The 16,658-nt window shown below is 39.4% G+C and overlaps 1 protein-coding gene across 1 annotated transcript in view; it reads left to right on the top strand.

Annotated features, from left to right (window-relative positions):
* Nucleotides 1-16,658, top strand: part of MED12L (mediator complex subunit 12L) — a 919,119-nt gene that overhangs the window by 439,688 nt on the left and 462,773 nt on the right. Inside the window, exons 19-20 of the mRNA XM_044070851.1 lie at nt 1,357-1,492; nt 5,830-5,991. Of these exons, the coding sequence (XP_043926786.1) occupies nt 1,357-1,492; nt 5,830-5,991 (298 nt within the window). The remainder of the gene's footprint in view (nt 1-1,356; nt 1,493-5,829; nt 5,992-16,658) is intronic.

Here is a 16,658-nt window from a genome sequence, read left to right as displayed (position 1 = left end):
AAAGATATTGTATGTAACTGTGCTATTGTGCTATATTATGCTATAGGACAGAAAAAAGATGATAATGATGATGACGATGATGATGATGATGGTGCTGTGTTTTAATAGACACATCTGCTGAGTACTAGTTATTAATACATCTAACTTATGACAGTTATGGACAGTATTCCTCCAATAAGAGATAGTCAATGAACATAGGTACCTGTAGCATATTTTTTCTGTATGCATCCTATCTGTTCTCATAGCCTTTTATTTTATTTTATTATCTGTGCATGCCAATCTGCAGATATTTAATCTTCATCTGCATTGCTTTTTTTCATTATTTAAGTAATGTTAATTTATCAGCCTTTAAACATTTGTGGCTGACATCTATAATTTATTGCATATGCTGTTTGAAAAGAAGGTTAGCATTATTTATGCTGTTGATTAATTACCTATGTGGCATAAGTCTCCCATTAGGCTGCTTAGGCTACTGCCAGTAAAAACTGTTGCACTGTATGCTTGCATATTTAACTTAAGAGTATCAAGTAACTGAATGTCTCTTGTTTTCCAGTGTGGTTGTAACACTACCATGCTAGGAAGTAATCTTGGGGGAATTGGAGAATTCTGCCAGCTTTCCTGGTAATTGTGTGCATGTGTGTGCATGTGTGTGTATATGTGTGCATGTATGTCTAGTAATAATACTTTGTATGAAGAGCAGTTACCATGGATTAAGTGCTCCTAGAAGAAATTTATTCACACAGAAGTCTATATTACTAAGTATGTAAACGTGATGCAGAGTAAACTGTATGGCAATGAGATCAAGTGTGAAAAGGATATATAACATTTACTATGCAACCTTTGTTCTTCCTTGAATTCCTTCATTGTTATGGTAACACAAAAGTTACTTTCACAGTGATTTACTGTGGTTCTGTAAATGATTGCTTGGTAAAACTGATTTTTCTCTTGTGATGGAAAAAAAAAATGAAAAATAAGAAAAAGATATTTACCTTTTCCTAGTGACTTCAAATTTTCCTGGTAATGAACTGGTTTATTCTGTTTGAGGACATGGTAAAACAATTTTGATCCAATTAAAGTCATTGTTACTTCATGTAGATTTTGTTGCATTTCATTTAGTAACTGTGATGTTAATTGTTTAGTGTTTTAGTTTTTGCCATTTGTCTATTGTATGTATCTAAAAACCTTTGTGTATTTTTGAATTTATGCTGATAAAGTAATATGTAGTAGGCAGCATATTTGCATGGCTTACATCTGTAACTAGAGCAGCAGTGCACTTTATTCAATAACAGTATGTATGTGCATTTAAATCCGTATGGTTTCTGGTATACTGAAAGCAGATTTGTATTTTATTTTCAGTGAGCTTTTCACAACATTGATTGACATGCTGGGAGTTTTAATAAATGGGACCTTAGCATCTGATCTCTCAAACACTGTTCAGGAAGGGTCAGAAGAAAACAAACGTGTCTACATGAATTTAGTGAAAAAACTTATGGTAAGTTTTTATTTGATCATTATTTCTTGTTGAAATAAACTAAAATATATTACCATGATTGCTTACAATAACAAGTAAGAGAGACAGCTGTTTTTTATGAATGATTTCTACAGAGATCAACACTGCTGTTCCTCAAAAATTATGCACAAGATATTTGCAAAATTCTTTTATCAAAATGCTAAACGAGGTTGTTCAGGAATCCACTGGAGCAGGAAGAATGATTACCATCAATTTTTAATAATGTCTGCAGGCCAATAAGCTTGAGTATATGAAATATGGACATGATTTTTATTTCTACATTTTGAACTGATTCAACTCAACAAGCCATCTTCATCCCTGATTTTATTACCTTGTGGGTAATGTATCAAATAAGAATGAAAAGAAAAAGAATTCCTGTACCTGATATCTTGAGGGCCTTTAAAAACAAACAAAAAAATAGCATAACAAAAAGTACTTACGAAGTATATCTACATAACTGTTGTACTTTTTCTTGTGGTCAGAACTTATAATAGATTATACTCACCCAGTGTTTTGGTCTGTTTATTATTTGTTACACACATAAACTGTTTTGGAGCTTTTACTGCTTCAGGATATTTACTTTGCATCACTCAAACACAAAATCTCTTAATGCTTGCTTGTCCATTCAAAAGTGAATGTATTCTAGTCTGCCTCATTAGAATGTATTCATGTTCTGCGATCAGTTATGTTTTTAACATTGCTGATCACCCAGGTGCACTAGAAACTCACCAAACGGTTTCTGCATCTACCTAATGCCTATCATTTGGCATTGTTGTGTATCCATTTTCATTTAGATTGTAAGAAGCTTCACTTTACTCTGAATCATTGCTTGAAATAATGCATCACTTTTGACGTAAGCACGCATTTAGATTACATTATTATAGATATTTAATCATTGTAATCCTCAACCCTTTTTCCCATTTTTGTAATGAGTCAGTGAGTTGCACCAGTTTTATTTATTTATTTTGTTAACATGTGTTTACCAGGAAAGTCCAACTTGGAATAAAGACAATTTTCAGAGGAGGCCCGGGGAGAAACACTCCAGACATATGCTTTTGTAATGTGGTAGGAAACCGGAGCACCAAATGAAACTCACACGAATGCAGGGAGGACATGCAGACTCTGCACAGACGGCACCTGAGCCAAGAATCAAACTGGAGAGCCTCTTGCTGTGAGGTGGCAGCACTACCGCTGCACCACTGCACCATCCAATTGTTGTCACTTTTCTCAGTTTGCAGCAATTCTTTTAAATTCTTTGACTGTCATGCCTGATTATCTAAGGTATTCTCATATACAATTCATCTGTCCATCTTTAAGTTTAATGCTCTTGTTTCCTTTTACTTTTTTTCTGTATATCCAAAATCTCTTTTACCAGATCATATTCTGCTTTCTTGAACATGTGATCAGACCACTGTAATTATGTTCTTCTTGTTCTTTTCTGTAATGGGATAGTTTGGCTACTGATGTCTTCAGTTCATCGTTTGTCCCACAGAGTGCATTCTGCTATCCAGCTCAGGCACTTCAACTGCTCTGCCTTTACTGCCCAGGTATCTCAGCTGTAAAGCACTAGTTGTACCACTGTCTTTATATACCTTACTTTTTAACTTCATTGGTGTTCTTTAGTAACTGCAGTGGTGGTGCTGCGGTAGCATTGTCACTTCACAGTAAGACATTGTCCTGTTCGATTCTCAGCTAGAGCGTCTTCTGTGTGGAGACATGTGTGAATGGGCGTACCTTCATTGAAGGTTGTGCATCAGGGAAGACAACTAGGCATGTAAAAATCTACTGCCAATCATTAGCAGACCGGAGTTCTGCTGTGGCGACCCCTAACCAGGCAAAGCCGAAAGACACAACGACAAGGTGTTCTTTTTTGCACACTTTGTGTTAGTAGGCTGTACTACTGCTGATACTGGCTTTGACCTCTTGATTCAGACAACCCTTCTCTTCAACCATACCTCCCACGTACTTGAGAGTGTTAATCTGTTCCGCTGGTTTCCATTCTGTCTCAGTTTGAATCCTCTTCTCATTTTCACATTTGCTGCAATGACCAGTCCATCCATCCAGTCCATCCATCCGCAACCCATTATGCCCATTCTTTGCACATGGGTTTGAGGTATCACTAGAGACAAGGTTTACACCAGCAGGTGGCTAGCCCTGCCACAGTAGTTCTTCCATACCACACATTTGCATTCACACTCACACCTATGACCAATTTAGAGTGTCCAGTCCATATACTGCATGTCTTTGGAATGTGGGATGAAACTGGAGCACATGGAAGAAACCCGTGCAAACACAGGAAGTATATACAGACTCCATACAGAAGGCACCCCACCCCAGAACTGAACAATGATTCTCTTGCTGTGAAACAACAACACCATCTGCTATGCCACTGGGCTGCCATTATCATGACCAGTGTCTTGTCTGTATTCACTTTTATTGCATGTGTGTTTTAGTTTTCATTTCAAGCCCATCTTATTTGCTGAAGTTCCTTTTCTGAGTCTAATTGACATTCTGGATATCTGTATACAGGAGATTTGCTGATTTAGGTCCTTTGACCTGTTTGCTGATGTAGCCCATTACAAATAAACTTTTTGTATATAAAGTAGTTGGCTATTTGAGTTGTTTGTTCTGAAGAAGTCTGGTGTGACGAAAGTGAAAAAAAATAAAGCGTTTTTACACTAAAGTTCTGGCTTATTTCAAATCGTTGGTGGATTTTTTCTGAGCTACCTGGTTGATTTCTGCTTTTTAGAATCTAGAACAAAATTACATGATCATAATTTACAATATCAGAAGTCTGAAGGGATTATTATTCATTAACATCTAGGTCTAGTGGGGCTACTTAGCATTCCTCCTGACCAAAAAATGTCTGCCATCTTCACAAAGAACATCGGGGATTAGAACTAAAAACCTGACCTTTTGATTCATGGACATTGTATTACAGAACATGTAAGACACTTAAGAATTATTTACATCCTGATGGAAACACTGTAGAGCACACCTATAACACATTTGATACCGCACTTTTTGTAATTAAGTTTGCAATATATATATATATATATATATATATATATATATATATATATATATATATAAAATTTACTTGTTTTCAGTGGGTTTGTTTTTATGAAACACATTCTTCTTTGTTCACTGATCTTCATATTTTAGATACGAACTTATAAACTGTTGCATGGCATCAATTGAAACCTTAGATTTTGTTGAACAAAATTGCCTTTGAAATTTGCCTTGTACGTTTTACAACTTGTGAGATATTCAGTGTTATGAAATGTGTCTCCGCAACTCACCATTACATGTTTTAGCATCACAATAACAAAAAGCAACCATAGCTTCCTGTCCTTAATTTTGCTTCATACATTTATGAATTTCTGGTAAATGACTTATGATCATAGATAGTTAACCATACCTGTCAAATGTTTGCTTAAGAATTCCATTCAGAAAATTCAGTGCTTTTATGCCTGGAGTGCAATGTCTGATCAGACAGTTTGCTTTACAGGAGGCACATTATGCTTTTCAGCCCGGAGTATATTTTATATAAATTGCTTTCCTGCTGTAAACATTGTTTTATCCTCCCTAATAGGGAACTCAAATGCAGAAAGACAGCAAGATTTAACAAACTAACTTCATGTGGAAATAACTTGCTGACAGCCTGAAAGGTAGTATCAGCTCCTGTGACCCAAGGGTGCAAATATGTCATGCAGAAATGCACAAGATATCCCCCCACAGTGTATGAGACACAATGAAGATACTGAAAAAAACTTAGTGCCATCATATCATTACATCTGGTTTTGTCTGAAGCAGATTCTGCATATCACATCCATTCATGAATAAATATATCTTGGTCTTTGTTTATGTACACCTTGGCCTCATGAGAATAATACAAGTTTCTTTCATTTTTAATGTTTTACATACAATGTAATATATACTACCTGCTCTTTCTTCTGCTTTCTTATAGTGCACAGTTAAAGTCTGCAGTAGAAAAACATCTGAAAACAAAAATGTGAGAATAATCATGGGCAAAAGTTATTATTTCCTTTATATTTGGAAAAAGATTCTGCCTCAGAATTTGCATTTTAAATGTTAAGTGCATCCTCATGTTCTTCAGTCAGATCTATGCATCCAAGGCTATAATGTGACAAAGCCAAAGACACTCAAAGTTCATTAACATGGAGGTTATGGTTAGCTGCAAACTAATACTAGTATAAAATCATTTATCATATAACTGCTTTGAAGAAGAAAGTACATAAAATGAGAGATTTTCTGCACTTCTCTAATGTAATCTTTTTTTTTCTCAATTTTGGTAGAAAGAACTTGGTGACAAGCATTCAGAAAGCATTGACAAAGTTCGTCAGCTGCTGCCTTTGCCAAAGGTGACAATAGATGTTATCACATGTGAACCAATGGGATCACTGATTGACACAAAAGGAAACAAAATAGCAGGTTTTGACTCCATAGACAAAAAGCAGGTAAGCAGCGTGATATTTTTAATTTCTTATTTTCTCTATGATTGATACTCAGATTCATTTTCCAGTAGATTTGACAAGTCTGCCTAAAAAAAACTGTGGCAGTGTATGAGGCTTAGAGTATATTATTATTATATTATTATTATTACTTAATATTGATTATGTTAACAAATGGAATCCCATTCTGTCTGTTTGGAGGTATCAAACATCACATCATCAAACACTCAAATTGTTTAACAGTGTGGGAAAAGTGACACTTACTATCCCACTGCTGTGTGATTTCTCCAATAACATTAGTTCTGTTATGTGATCTCTCCAGTTACATGGCTTAATGAATATAGTGTTCCACCATATTTCACTGACCATGTGTGAGATGATGACGTGGCGGTCGACAGATGGGGATGTTTCATATTACCGCCTGCACACATCATTTGCCTAGTTCTTCTCTGGAGAGTAAATGCAGTATTTAAACTGTAGTTTATGGTGCAAGTGCAAAACATAAATAAATAAATGACATGCAAATAAAGTTGATATTCCATCGGCCTTATCTTAAGTTGTATGTTTTAGGTGATCCTTATCTTCACTCATCTGCCTTACTCTTATGCTTTGTGCCAATCAGCTGCTTCCTGTACATTGTCTGATGGGCTTTATCATGTTTGCTGTGGTTTATTGTAGTAATGGGACTTCACATTTACACGCACTCAGCTGAGATTCAATGAAATAAGCTTCTTTCCATCTATGTATTTTTTTTCACTAATGACGCTGCTGTATCAGTTTATTAATCTTTGCTGTATTGACTTACTTGCCAAAGTAGGAAGAAGCTGAATATATTAGATCCCATTTTGTTTCCCATTTTCAGTCGGAATTTGGCTGTTGCCCAGAATTTCCTTATGTACTTGTTCCTCCATTTCAATTATGAGATCCGTAGTAAACTCTTCAGCTATCTAACATCCATTTTGTTGTATAGAGTACTGCACCATACTCTAGATATTTTACTTTTAATGTGTTACCGCATGGGTGCAAAATAATGATCTCTTGCATGCACACTTTCCTTGGTCTGTACACATGCATGCCCATCAACTTCAACCCTGCCATCTCAGATTGTAAGGCTTAATTAAGCAAAATAGTTGAGAATAATAATAAACAGAAAGGCAAGCTGCAAATCGCCTGCATAATTTGAATTTTTGGTATTTTATAACAGACGAAAAGATGCAACTGAAAAATGAAGATGTTTGGCAACACAGACAAAAAGTTTTCTTGTTTTCTACAAGGAAGAAGACTATAAGAATGTTTCTAGATCAAAATGCTTTCAAGTAATTCTTCCTTTAGAAGTCGTTAGGGTTTGAGCTAGTTCATAGCAAAGACTTGTTGTTGTGTCTTTCGGCTTTTCCCGGTCAGGGGTCGCCACAACGGAACTCCGGTCCACTAATGATTGGCAGTAGATTTTTACATGCGGAGTTGCCAGCTCTGATACACAACCTTCAATGAAGGTACACCCATTCACGCATGTCTCCACACAGAAGACACTTTAGCTGAGAATCGAACAGGACAATGTCTTACTGTGAGGTGACAACGCTACCGCAGCACCACCACTGCAGTAGCAAAGACTTCTTAAGATGTATTAACTTTAACTATGCAATTTTATCCTGAGAAAAGTTGAAATGCTTTACCAGAGGCTACTTCTGCCAAGGGATATTGTTGCTGGTAAACTAAGTGGTTGTTGTTGGATCTTTCGGCTTTTCCCAGTTAGGGGTCGCCACAGCGAAACTCCAGTCTGCTAATAATTGGCAGTAGATTTTTACGTACCAAGTTGCCAGCCTTGACACACAACCTTCAACGAAGGTACGCCCATTCACGCATGTCTTCACACAGAAGACGCTTTAGCTGGGAATCAAACAGGACAACGTCTTACTGTGAGGCGACAACGCTACCGCAGCACCACCACTGCAGTTCTGGTAAACTAAGTGGTAATAGTCAAAATTAAGGTAATCATAAAATGTACAGTGTCTATAAATTCTGCATTAGATTTGTCAAACTAGTTAAAATGGTGCTCAGATATCAGTGTTGCAAATAGTTCCTAAAAGGGTTCAAGGCAGTAACCATGTCTTTGTTATAACCATGTTGACAATGTTGTGTGTGTGTGTGTGTGTGTGTGTGTGTGTGTGTGTGTGTGTGTGTGTGTGTGTGTGTATGTACATAATGTACAAATTGTATAAATGCATGTAATACATAATGGCAATATTTAAATAAAGGTATAATTCTTAAGTTAATGGTGATGGAGATGCTAAAGCCACATATGGAGTATCTGAGTACTTTTTTATAAACTCAGTAAGTATGGGGTGTGAGTCATGTGCCTTAGGATGAATTGTCAGTATGTAAAAAAAATCTGAAATTAAAGCATCTCAGTCATGTCCCTCTATGTGCTATGCTGAAGGTTTGGACAGTGTGGATAATGTAGTCTTCTATCTGCACATGCTCCCATTAGTTTCTGCACCCACTCTAAAGAAGTAGGTATCTACTTTCCCTGACATCTGCTCTTGAACTCTTAAGCAGACTCCTGAGATCTGGCCATTTGCTAAAGTTTTTGGAAATCCAGTTACTGACTGCCAACATGAAACCTTTACTACCTTGCTTCTGATTATATGCCAATGGGGTTATCCAGCCTGAGTGTTAAACATCCTAAAAGATGAGCTGCTTGTCATCCTCTTTTCATTTTAAGACCTATTCCATAATATTCAGAGATAAAATTCAAACCTGTAGGGTCTGAGTCCATCCATGTTTGTCGCCATACTTTGTAACAGTAGTGTTGTGTGTCTGTATCATTAACAGGCCTGGTTGATAAAACTGGGAAAACATATCGAGCTCATTATGCCTGTCTTTCTTTCTTCTCACTGAAGTGTAATGTGTTCCTGTCTGGATTCAGAGGCCATGAACTGAAAAGGATTGGAAAGAAGCCATCCCAAACGGGTTCTTAGCTGTCTATAATAATAATTTGAGATTGTGACGGAGACTAAATCTGATTTTTTTGTTTTGACTCCTTTTTTAGTTATTACCATCATAATTCTGGCAGAATCTTTCTTTTTAAAGGAGGGAACAGGATGAGTTTTCAAACAGGCCAACCAGTTATGGCATTTCATTCCACTTAGTTTTCTTGGTATGTTACTTGAAATTTGTGGATATTGTAATGTAGGTGGTTATACATCCCAGAGGCCTACAATACTTCACTGTTGTTGATACTTACTTTTTTACTTAACATCCTTCTGGAAGTACAGTGTCTTTAATCTTTTCTCTTAAGACCTTGTGCTCTTATGTATCTATGATAGTATTTGAATCAGTTCATGCATTCACCTGAAGGCTTTGCATAATTCAAAGCTGTCAACACCTCCATGAGTACCTACAGGAGTAGATCATTGTTGAAGAGTAATTGCTGAGATTCTGGGAACAGAATACAATCATCTAGTTAAAGGGACATGAGAATGCCTTTTGTCTTCATGTGGGCTGACACTGGGACCATGCACTAGATGCAGGTTGTAGTCCAAACAGGAAAGACACATGGTCTGAAAAATGATAACTCTGCTGTGAACCTTATGATTCTTTTATGGGAATTGCACTATCATGCATTCTTCCTTTATAATTAGTGAAAGCATAGAACAGCAAGACATCATTTTGAATTCATATTAACTTAACAAACTGATAAGTGTTGTGAGATGGTTTATAGTAACCCTGTTACTTTTGAATATAGAGTATCTTAAAATGAAACTTGAATCTTTTTAATTTATAATTTTTCTTCCTCTGTAGTAACTTCTACATCTAATCTGGGGGTCAAGGAGACAGAATTTTGCAGACTGTTAATACTTCTCTCTTTGAGATATATTGATAAATTCTTTTACATGCCTATTCATCTAATACAAAGGATAACACATTTTAGGAGGTTGGGACGGGGCTTTTAGCCAACTGGTATTAACAGTGATGAATAGAAAGGTGAGAAAGGATGTGAGGGACCTGAAAGACCAGATAAGATGACCATCCTAGGAACAACTCTTAAAAGCCCTGAAAAGCTCAAAATAATTTTCAAGGTCCATAGAATCTTATCATGGCAGTTAGTATCTGGAACTAGAAAATCAGTGCATTACCTCATATCCTCTGTAATATGTCTTCATTAAAATAAATAAATAAATAACAAAAACCCAACAATATGGTTATTCTGCCACAATATTTTTAAGATACTTCTTGGCAGAAAATATGTTTGTCATTACAAATAGAATATCACTCATGAGGTGAATGACTTCAGGAAAGTTACACCCTTATCTGGGAAACTAGATGAAACTTAGAAGGAATGATAATTTTTAGTGTTACACTTATACAGTCTGATTCTAAAACAGTTTATACTTCGGGTACATTCTTCCCCAAGTACTTACATCATACCTTATTCCAGCATAAGTACTTCTGGTTCCCATGATCTAATGAGGGCACCAGGAACAAAACTTGTTCATAGGTCCATAGATAAGTACTAGGCTATCAGCCCTAGGGCGTATACAAGCCTAGCCAAAAAGGTACCCTGGCTTTTGCCACCAAAGAAAATTATTTGCCTGTGCCCCTGTTGAGCAAAGCCACAGAGGTGATCCCTGGAGTGAATTTCCTATTTCCCACCCAATCATCAAGATTTTTCTTGAAGAGTGCTAATGAGGAGCTTTGTTTGATATGGATAGGTAGTTTGTTCCAGAGTATGGGAAGTCTCTGAGACAGGAATCTATCCCTCCAGAATGTTCTGTTTATTATGGTGACAAGGTTTAGGTCCCTAGAGCATGTAGCTCAGAGGGATTGGGATTTCTTTAAGTGGAGCATGTCCAACAGCTCTGGATTTGACATAGCTTTGTATGTTAGGCAGAGATCGGCTCTGAGCAGGTGATATGCGATGGAGTAAAGCTGGAGTTTTTTTGAGACAGTCTGCATAGGGCATCTGTTTGAGGCCAGTAATCCTCTTTGTGAGGTATTTCTGTGGCCTTTCCAGTTGTTGTAGATGTCTTGTGAGGTACATACCAAAAGGGGCGTTGTACTCTATAATGAGATAAATGAGTGACGAGTAAAGGGGAACAATTACGTCTTTTTTTCTGGATGAGAAATCTTTTGTGATGAGGTGTGCCACGTAGAAGGATTTCCTGACTACTGTGGTGATGTGATTATCAAAGGAGAGACTACTGTCCACCTGTGTCCCAAGGTCACTTATCACACTTTTGGTGTTAAGTAGACAATCACCTATGTGGTAGCTCATGGGTACAGAGTTTTTACCAAAGGGGATGACAATGCACTTTTTGGCATTGAGCTTGAGGCCATGGCTTTGACACCAGGCATCTGTCTCAGTGAGGCCCTTTTGTAGGATGTCCTACTTCAGAAAAGTAGATACCAAACAGGAGAGGACCCAGTACTGAATCCTGTGGTACTCCACTTGTCATTGGTCTGAAGTCGGTCTGCTACTATCACAGTGTGGGTTCTGTCAGTGAGCCAGTTGGCAACCCATCTTGTGACATAGGGATTTATACCTAGTTTAGTGAGTTTATCTATAATTCCAGAGTGGGGGCTGGTGTCAAAAGCCTTGGCGAGATCTAGATAGGCTGTGTGAACCACCTTACCCTCATCTGCGACTTTGGTGACTGCTTCAAAGAAGTCAATCAGGTTTAGGAGGCATGGTCTGCCTTTTACAAACCCAAACTGGGTGGGGTCCAGAGTTTGGAGATTACCAATGTCTTTGTTTATAATTTCCATAATAATATGTTCCATGGCCTTGCAGACCAGGCTCGTTAGGCTAATGGGGCGGTAGCTCATGGGGTCCATGGTGGCTCCCCCTTTGTGGAGTGGGATAAGGGTCACTGTGCACCATTCAGTGGGCACAAAACCTGAGGTGAGGCTATGATTGAACATGGTGCTTAGGTGGGGTGCCAATTCATTCTGTAGTTCATGTAGATCGCAGCCTGGGATGTTGTCAGGTCCCATGGATGCTGTGTTCTTGGCTTTAGAGAGTGTGGTTTTCACCTGTGCAGCCGTGATTACAGGAACTTTGCATTCTTCCGGTATAGAGATGGGCCCTTTAGGGGGGTAGGGGAGGTAAAGTTAGCACTGAACCTATCTGCCAGGATGTTGGCGATATCAGTTGGTTCTGTATATTTAGTGCCATTGTGCTGTAACTCAGAACAGATCTGAGTGTTGCCATTGAGATTCTCGACATAGTTATAGAATGCTTTGTGGTTGTCTTTAGAATCAGTGGTGATTTTGCTTTCATAACTAGCATTGGAGTATTTTATAAGGGATCTCAGCTTCTTACTGAGGCTGACCAGGGAGTTCTTCCAGTCATGAGATTTTACTCTTTTTTGCAACAGTTTCTTTCTTCTGTTGTAGAGTATGTTTATGGCAGTCGACCACCAGATTGGCTTCCTTTTTTTGGAGGATAGCATCTTGGTTCTGTTAGGGATTGCATGATCTATGCACTCGTAGAAGTGCTTATAAAGTGCATTTGTGTAGGATTTAGTAGTTATACCTCTATTGTCCATCTGCATGGGTGTCGTGAAGTTTGCCACTTCTGTCTTTAGAAGCATGAAGTTGACTTTGCAGAGATTTTTTACAGTGGTTTCCCTAATGGTGGTTAGGGGGCAGGATGAGGATGTCTAGGCTGATTAGCTTGTGGTCAGATCTGACCAACGAGGAATTGACCTCTGCTGTGGAACACCAGTCACCCATGTTGGTAATGACCAGGTCTAGGATATTGCTGCCCCTTGTGGGGATGTGGATAAGTTGATCCAAAGTGTTGGAATTTATGAATTCCAGAAAACATTGAGCAAAAGAGTTAGTGCATGAGTAGTTTTCTCAGTTAATGGTGGGGTAGTTGAAATCGCTCATTATTACAGTGTTGGGTTGTACCTAATATTTTCCAGTGTATCAAGAAATGAGGAGTGGGAATCCTGGGGCATGGTGGGGGATCTGTAGCAAGTTACAATTTGGATTGCGGTCTTGCCCAGAGTTAATTGCACTTGGTTAATCTCGGATGCATTATGCTGAGCAACTAGCTTGGAACAGTGGATATCCTTAATGAATATGGACACGCGTCCACCTTTAGTGTTTCGGTCCAGGTTAAGTGGCTGAAAGGTGTGGTATGAATTATAGCCTGGTAATGCAGGTGTGCTACCTGGAGCCTTGAACCAGGTCTCTGTCACTGCACAGATGTTGATGTTCTCCATTTGAGTGCCTCAAGTGAAGGCATTTTGAGGTTTGGACTTTTAGCATTGAATAGCATTACCCTCTGATTTTGCTTGCTAGTACCTGTTACGGTGGTGAATTTGTCATTTGAACCTTGCCTAAAAAAGGCAGTATGGGGGTGGTAAAAGCCTTAGCCAGTATCTGGAATCCCAGTGGCGACAGGTGCAGGCAATCTGTGGCAAAGTATCGTGGTCTGTCGACCATGTCATCCCAGGCAGACAGATACTGGATCCCCTTAGATGACACCAGAAGCTTAGCCAATTGTTGAAGTTAATCATTTTGTCCTTGTACTGTGAATGCAGAAGGTCAGATGGTAGTGGATTTTGCAAAAAGGATGGACATGGCTGCGGTGAATACGTATTTTAACAAGAGGGAAGAGCATAGAGTGACATACAAGAGTGGAGGAAGATGCAAACAGTTGGAATATATCTTATGTAGGAGGGCCAGTTTGAAGGAGATTGGAGACTGTAAAGTGGTGACCAGGGAAAGTGTAGTTAGGCAGCACAGGATGGTGGTTTGTAGGATGACGTTGGTGATCAAAAAGAGGAGGAGTGTAAGGGCAGCACCAAGGATCAAATGGTGGAAATCGAAAAAGGGTAATTGTGAGGTGGAGTTCAGGAATGAGTTAAGACAGGCATGGGGTGGCAGTCAAGAGTTACAAAATAGCTGGGTAACTACAGCAGAGCTAGTAAGGGAGACGGCTGGAAAGGTGCTTGGTATGACATCTGGACAGGGGAAGGACAACAAGGAGACATGGTGGTGGAATGAGGAAGTACAGGAGAGTATACAGAGAAAGGGCTTGGCAAAAAAGAAGTGGGATTGTCAGAGAGATGAAGAAAGTAGACAGGAGTATAAGTTGATGAGGTGCATGGCAAAAAGAGAGGTGGTGAAGGCTAAGCATAAGGCATATGAAGAGTTGTATGAAAGGTTGGACACTCAGGGAGAAAAGGACCTGTACCGATTGGCTAGACAGAGGGACCAAGCTAGGAAAGATGTGCAGCAGGTAAAGGTGATAAAGGATAATGAGGGAAACATACTCACAAGTGAGGAGAGTATGTTGAGCAGATGGAAAGAGTACTTTGAGGGGTTGATGAATGAAGAGAATGAGAGGCAGAGATGGTTGGATGATATGGGGATAGTGAATCATGAAGTGCAATGGATTAGCAAGGAGGAAGTAAGGATAGCTATGAAGAGAATGAAGAATGGAAAGGCTGTTGGCCCAGATGACATAACTGTGGAAGCATGGAAGTGTTTAGGTGGAATGGCAGTGGAGTTTTTAACCAGATTGTTTAATGATATCTTGGAAAGTAAGAGGATGCCTGAGGAATGGAGAAAAAGTGGTTTGGTACCGATTGTTTAAGAATAAGGGTGATGTGCAGAGCTGTAGTAACTACAGAGGGATTAAAGTGATCAGTCACAGCAAGAGTAGTGGAAGCTAGGTTAAGAAGGGAGGTGATGATTAGTATCAGCAGTATGGCTTCATGCCGGGAAAGAGCACTACAGATGAGATGTTTGCTCTGAGAGTGTTGATGGAGAAGTACAGAGAAGGTCAGAAAGAGTTGCATTGTGTTTTTGTAGACTTAGAGAAAGCATATGACAAGGTGCCTAGAGAAGAGTTGTGGTAGTGTATGAGGAAGTCGGGAGTGCCAGAGAAGTATGTAAGAGTGGTATAGGATATGTATGAGGGTAGTGTGACAGCGGCGACATTTGCGGTGGGAGTGATGGATGCATTTAAGGTGGAGGTGGGATTACATCAAGGATCAGCTCTGAGCCCTTTCTTATTTGCAATGGTGATGGACAGGTTGACAGACGAGATCAGACAGGAGTCCCTGTGGAGTATGATGTTTGCAGATGACATTGTGATCTGTAGTGAGTGTAGGGAACAGGTGGAGGAGACCCTGGAGAGATGAAGATATGCTCTAGAGAGAAGAGGAATGAAGGTTAGCAGGACTAAGACAGAATATATGTGTGTGAATGAGAGGGAGGATAGAGGAATGGTGAGGATGCAAGGAGTAGAGGTGGTGAAGGTGGATGAGTTTAAATACTTGGGATCAATAGTTCAGAGTAATTGTGAGTGTGGAAGAAAGGTGAAGAAGAGAGTACAGGCAGGATGGAGTGGGTGGAGAAGAGTGTCAGGAGTGATTTGTAACAGACGAGTACCAGTAAGAGTGAAAGGGAAGGTCTACAAGAAGGTAGTGAGACCAGCTATGTTATATGGGTTGGAGACAGTTGCATTGACAAAAAGGCAGGAGTTAGTGCTGGATGTGGCAGAGTTAAAGATGTTAAGATTTGCACTGCATGTGACGAGGATAGACAGGATCAGGAATAAGTATATTAGAGGGTCAGCCCCGGTTGGAAGGTTTGGAGACAAAGCCAGAGAGGCAAGATTACGTTGGTTTGGGCATGTGGTGAGGAGGGATGTTGAGTATATTGGGAAAAAGATGCTAAAAATGAAGCTACTAGGTAACAGGAAAAGAGGAAGGCCTAAGATAAGGTTTATGGATGTGGTGAGAGAGGACATGCAGGTGGTTGGTGTGACAGAGCAAGATTCAGAGGACAGGAAGAAATGGAAACAGATGATCCACTGTGACGACCCCTAACGGGAACAGCGGAAAGAAGATGATGACTGTGGTATCATTCTGGGTGATGGTAGGAAGCTACTCAGGGCTAGGTTCATACCTCCCTGGGCTTCAAGATCAGAGAGCTCCTCCATGTCTCTTTTCATGTAGTCCAGGGAGGTATGTCTCAGGTCATTCACACCCACATTGACAATGACAGAGTCATATTTGCACTTGTTGTAGAGTGACCTGAGTGCGGGCATTATGTTGTGGATCTTGGCACCCGACAGGTAGCTGACAGTAACTTTTTCCTTGTTTAGCCTGGTGAGTGGAACTTCAGTATGCCTGATTATAGAGTCACCTGTGACTAGAATGTTGGGTATGTTGTTATGCCTTATGGGCTGTGGTTAAGTGACACACTGAGTTTGTGGGCTATGTGTCATTTGGGTTGTGTTGGGGGGTTGGAGGTTGTATGCGTTTCTGCTTTGGAGGTCTCTGTTGCTTGAGCATATTTTTATTGAGAGCTTCAACTAATGTAGGTATGTGTTTTGTGTTGCTATGTGTGTATTTTGGTGGTGTAGGTTCTGAGGGACTATGTAATGAGTGCGGTGTGGTACAAGTGTTTACCTTCTCCTCTTGACTGTCTAGTCCAGTCTTGGGTGAAGAGAGCTTTGCTTCCAGTTTGGCTATATAAGTGCATCTCTCACAGGTTGTAGTGTTGGGTGGTAGAAGGAGAGGGTTGCCTGTGTATATGAGGCAATTGCTGCATTGCCCCAAGATGCCCAGATTCATCAGGTAGACAAGAGAAAACACCGGGAGCTGACCCTTAGACATGCCTGGATAGGTGCTTATTTATTAAGTACT

This window comes from Protopterus annectens, chromosome 4.part1 (genome assembly GCF_019279795.1).
Source record: "Protopterus annectens isolate FY-2018-M chromosome 4.part1, PAN1.0, whole genome shotgun sequence".
Classification (NCBI taxonomy): Eukaryota; Metazoa; Chordata; order Ceratodontiformes; family Protopteridae; genus Protopterus; species Protopterus annectens.
This window is presented reverse-complemented; position numbering and strand designations above follow the sequence as displayed.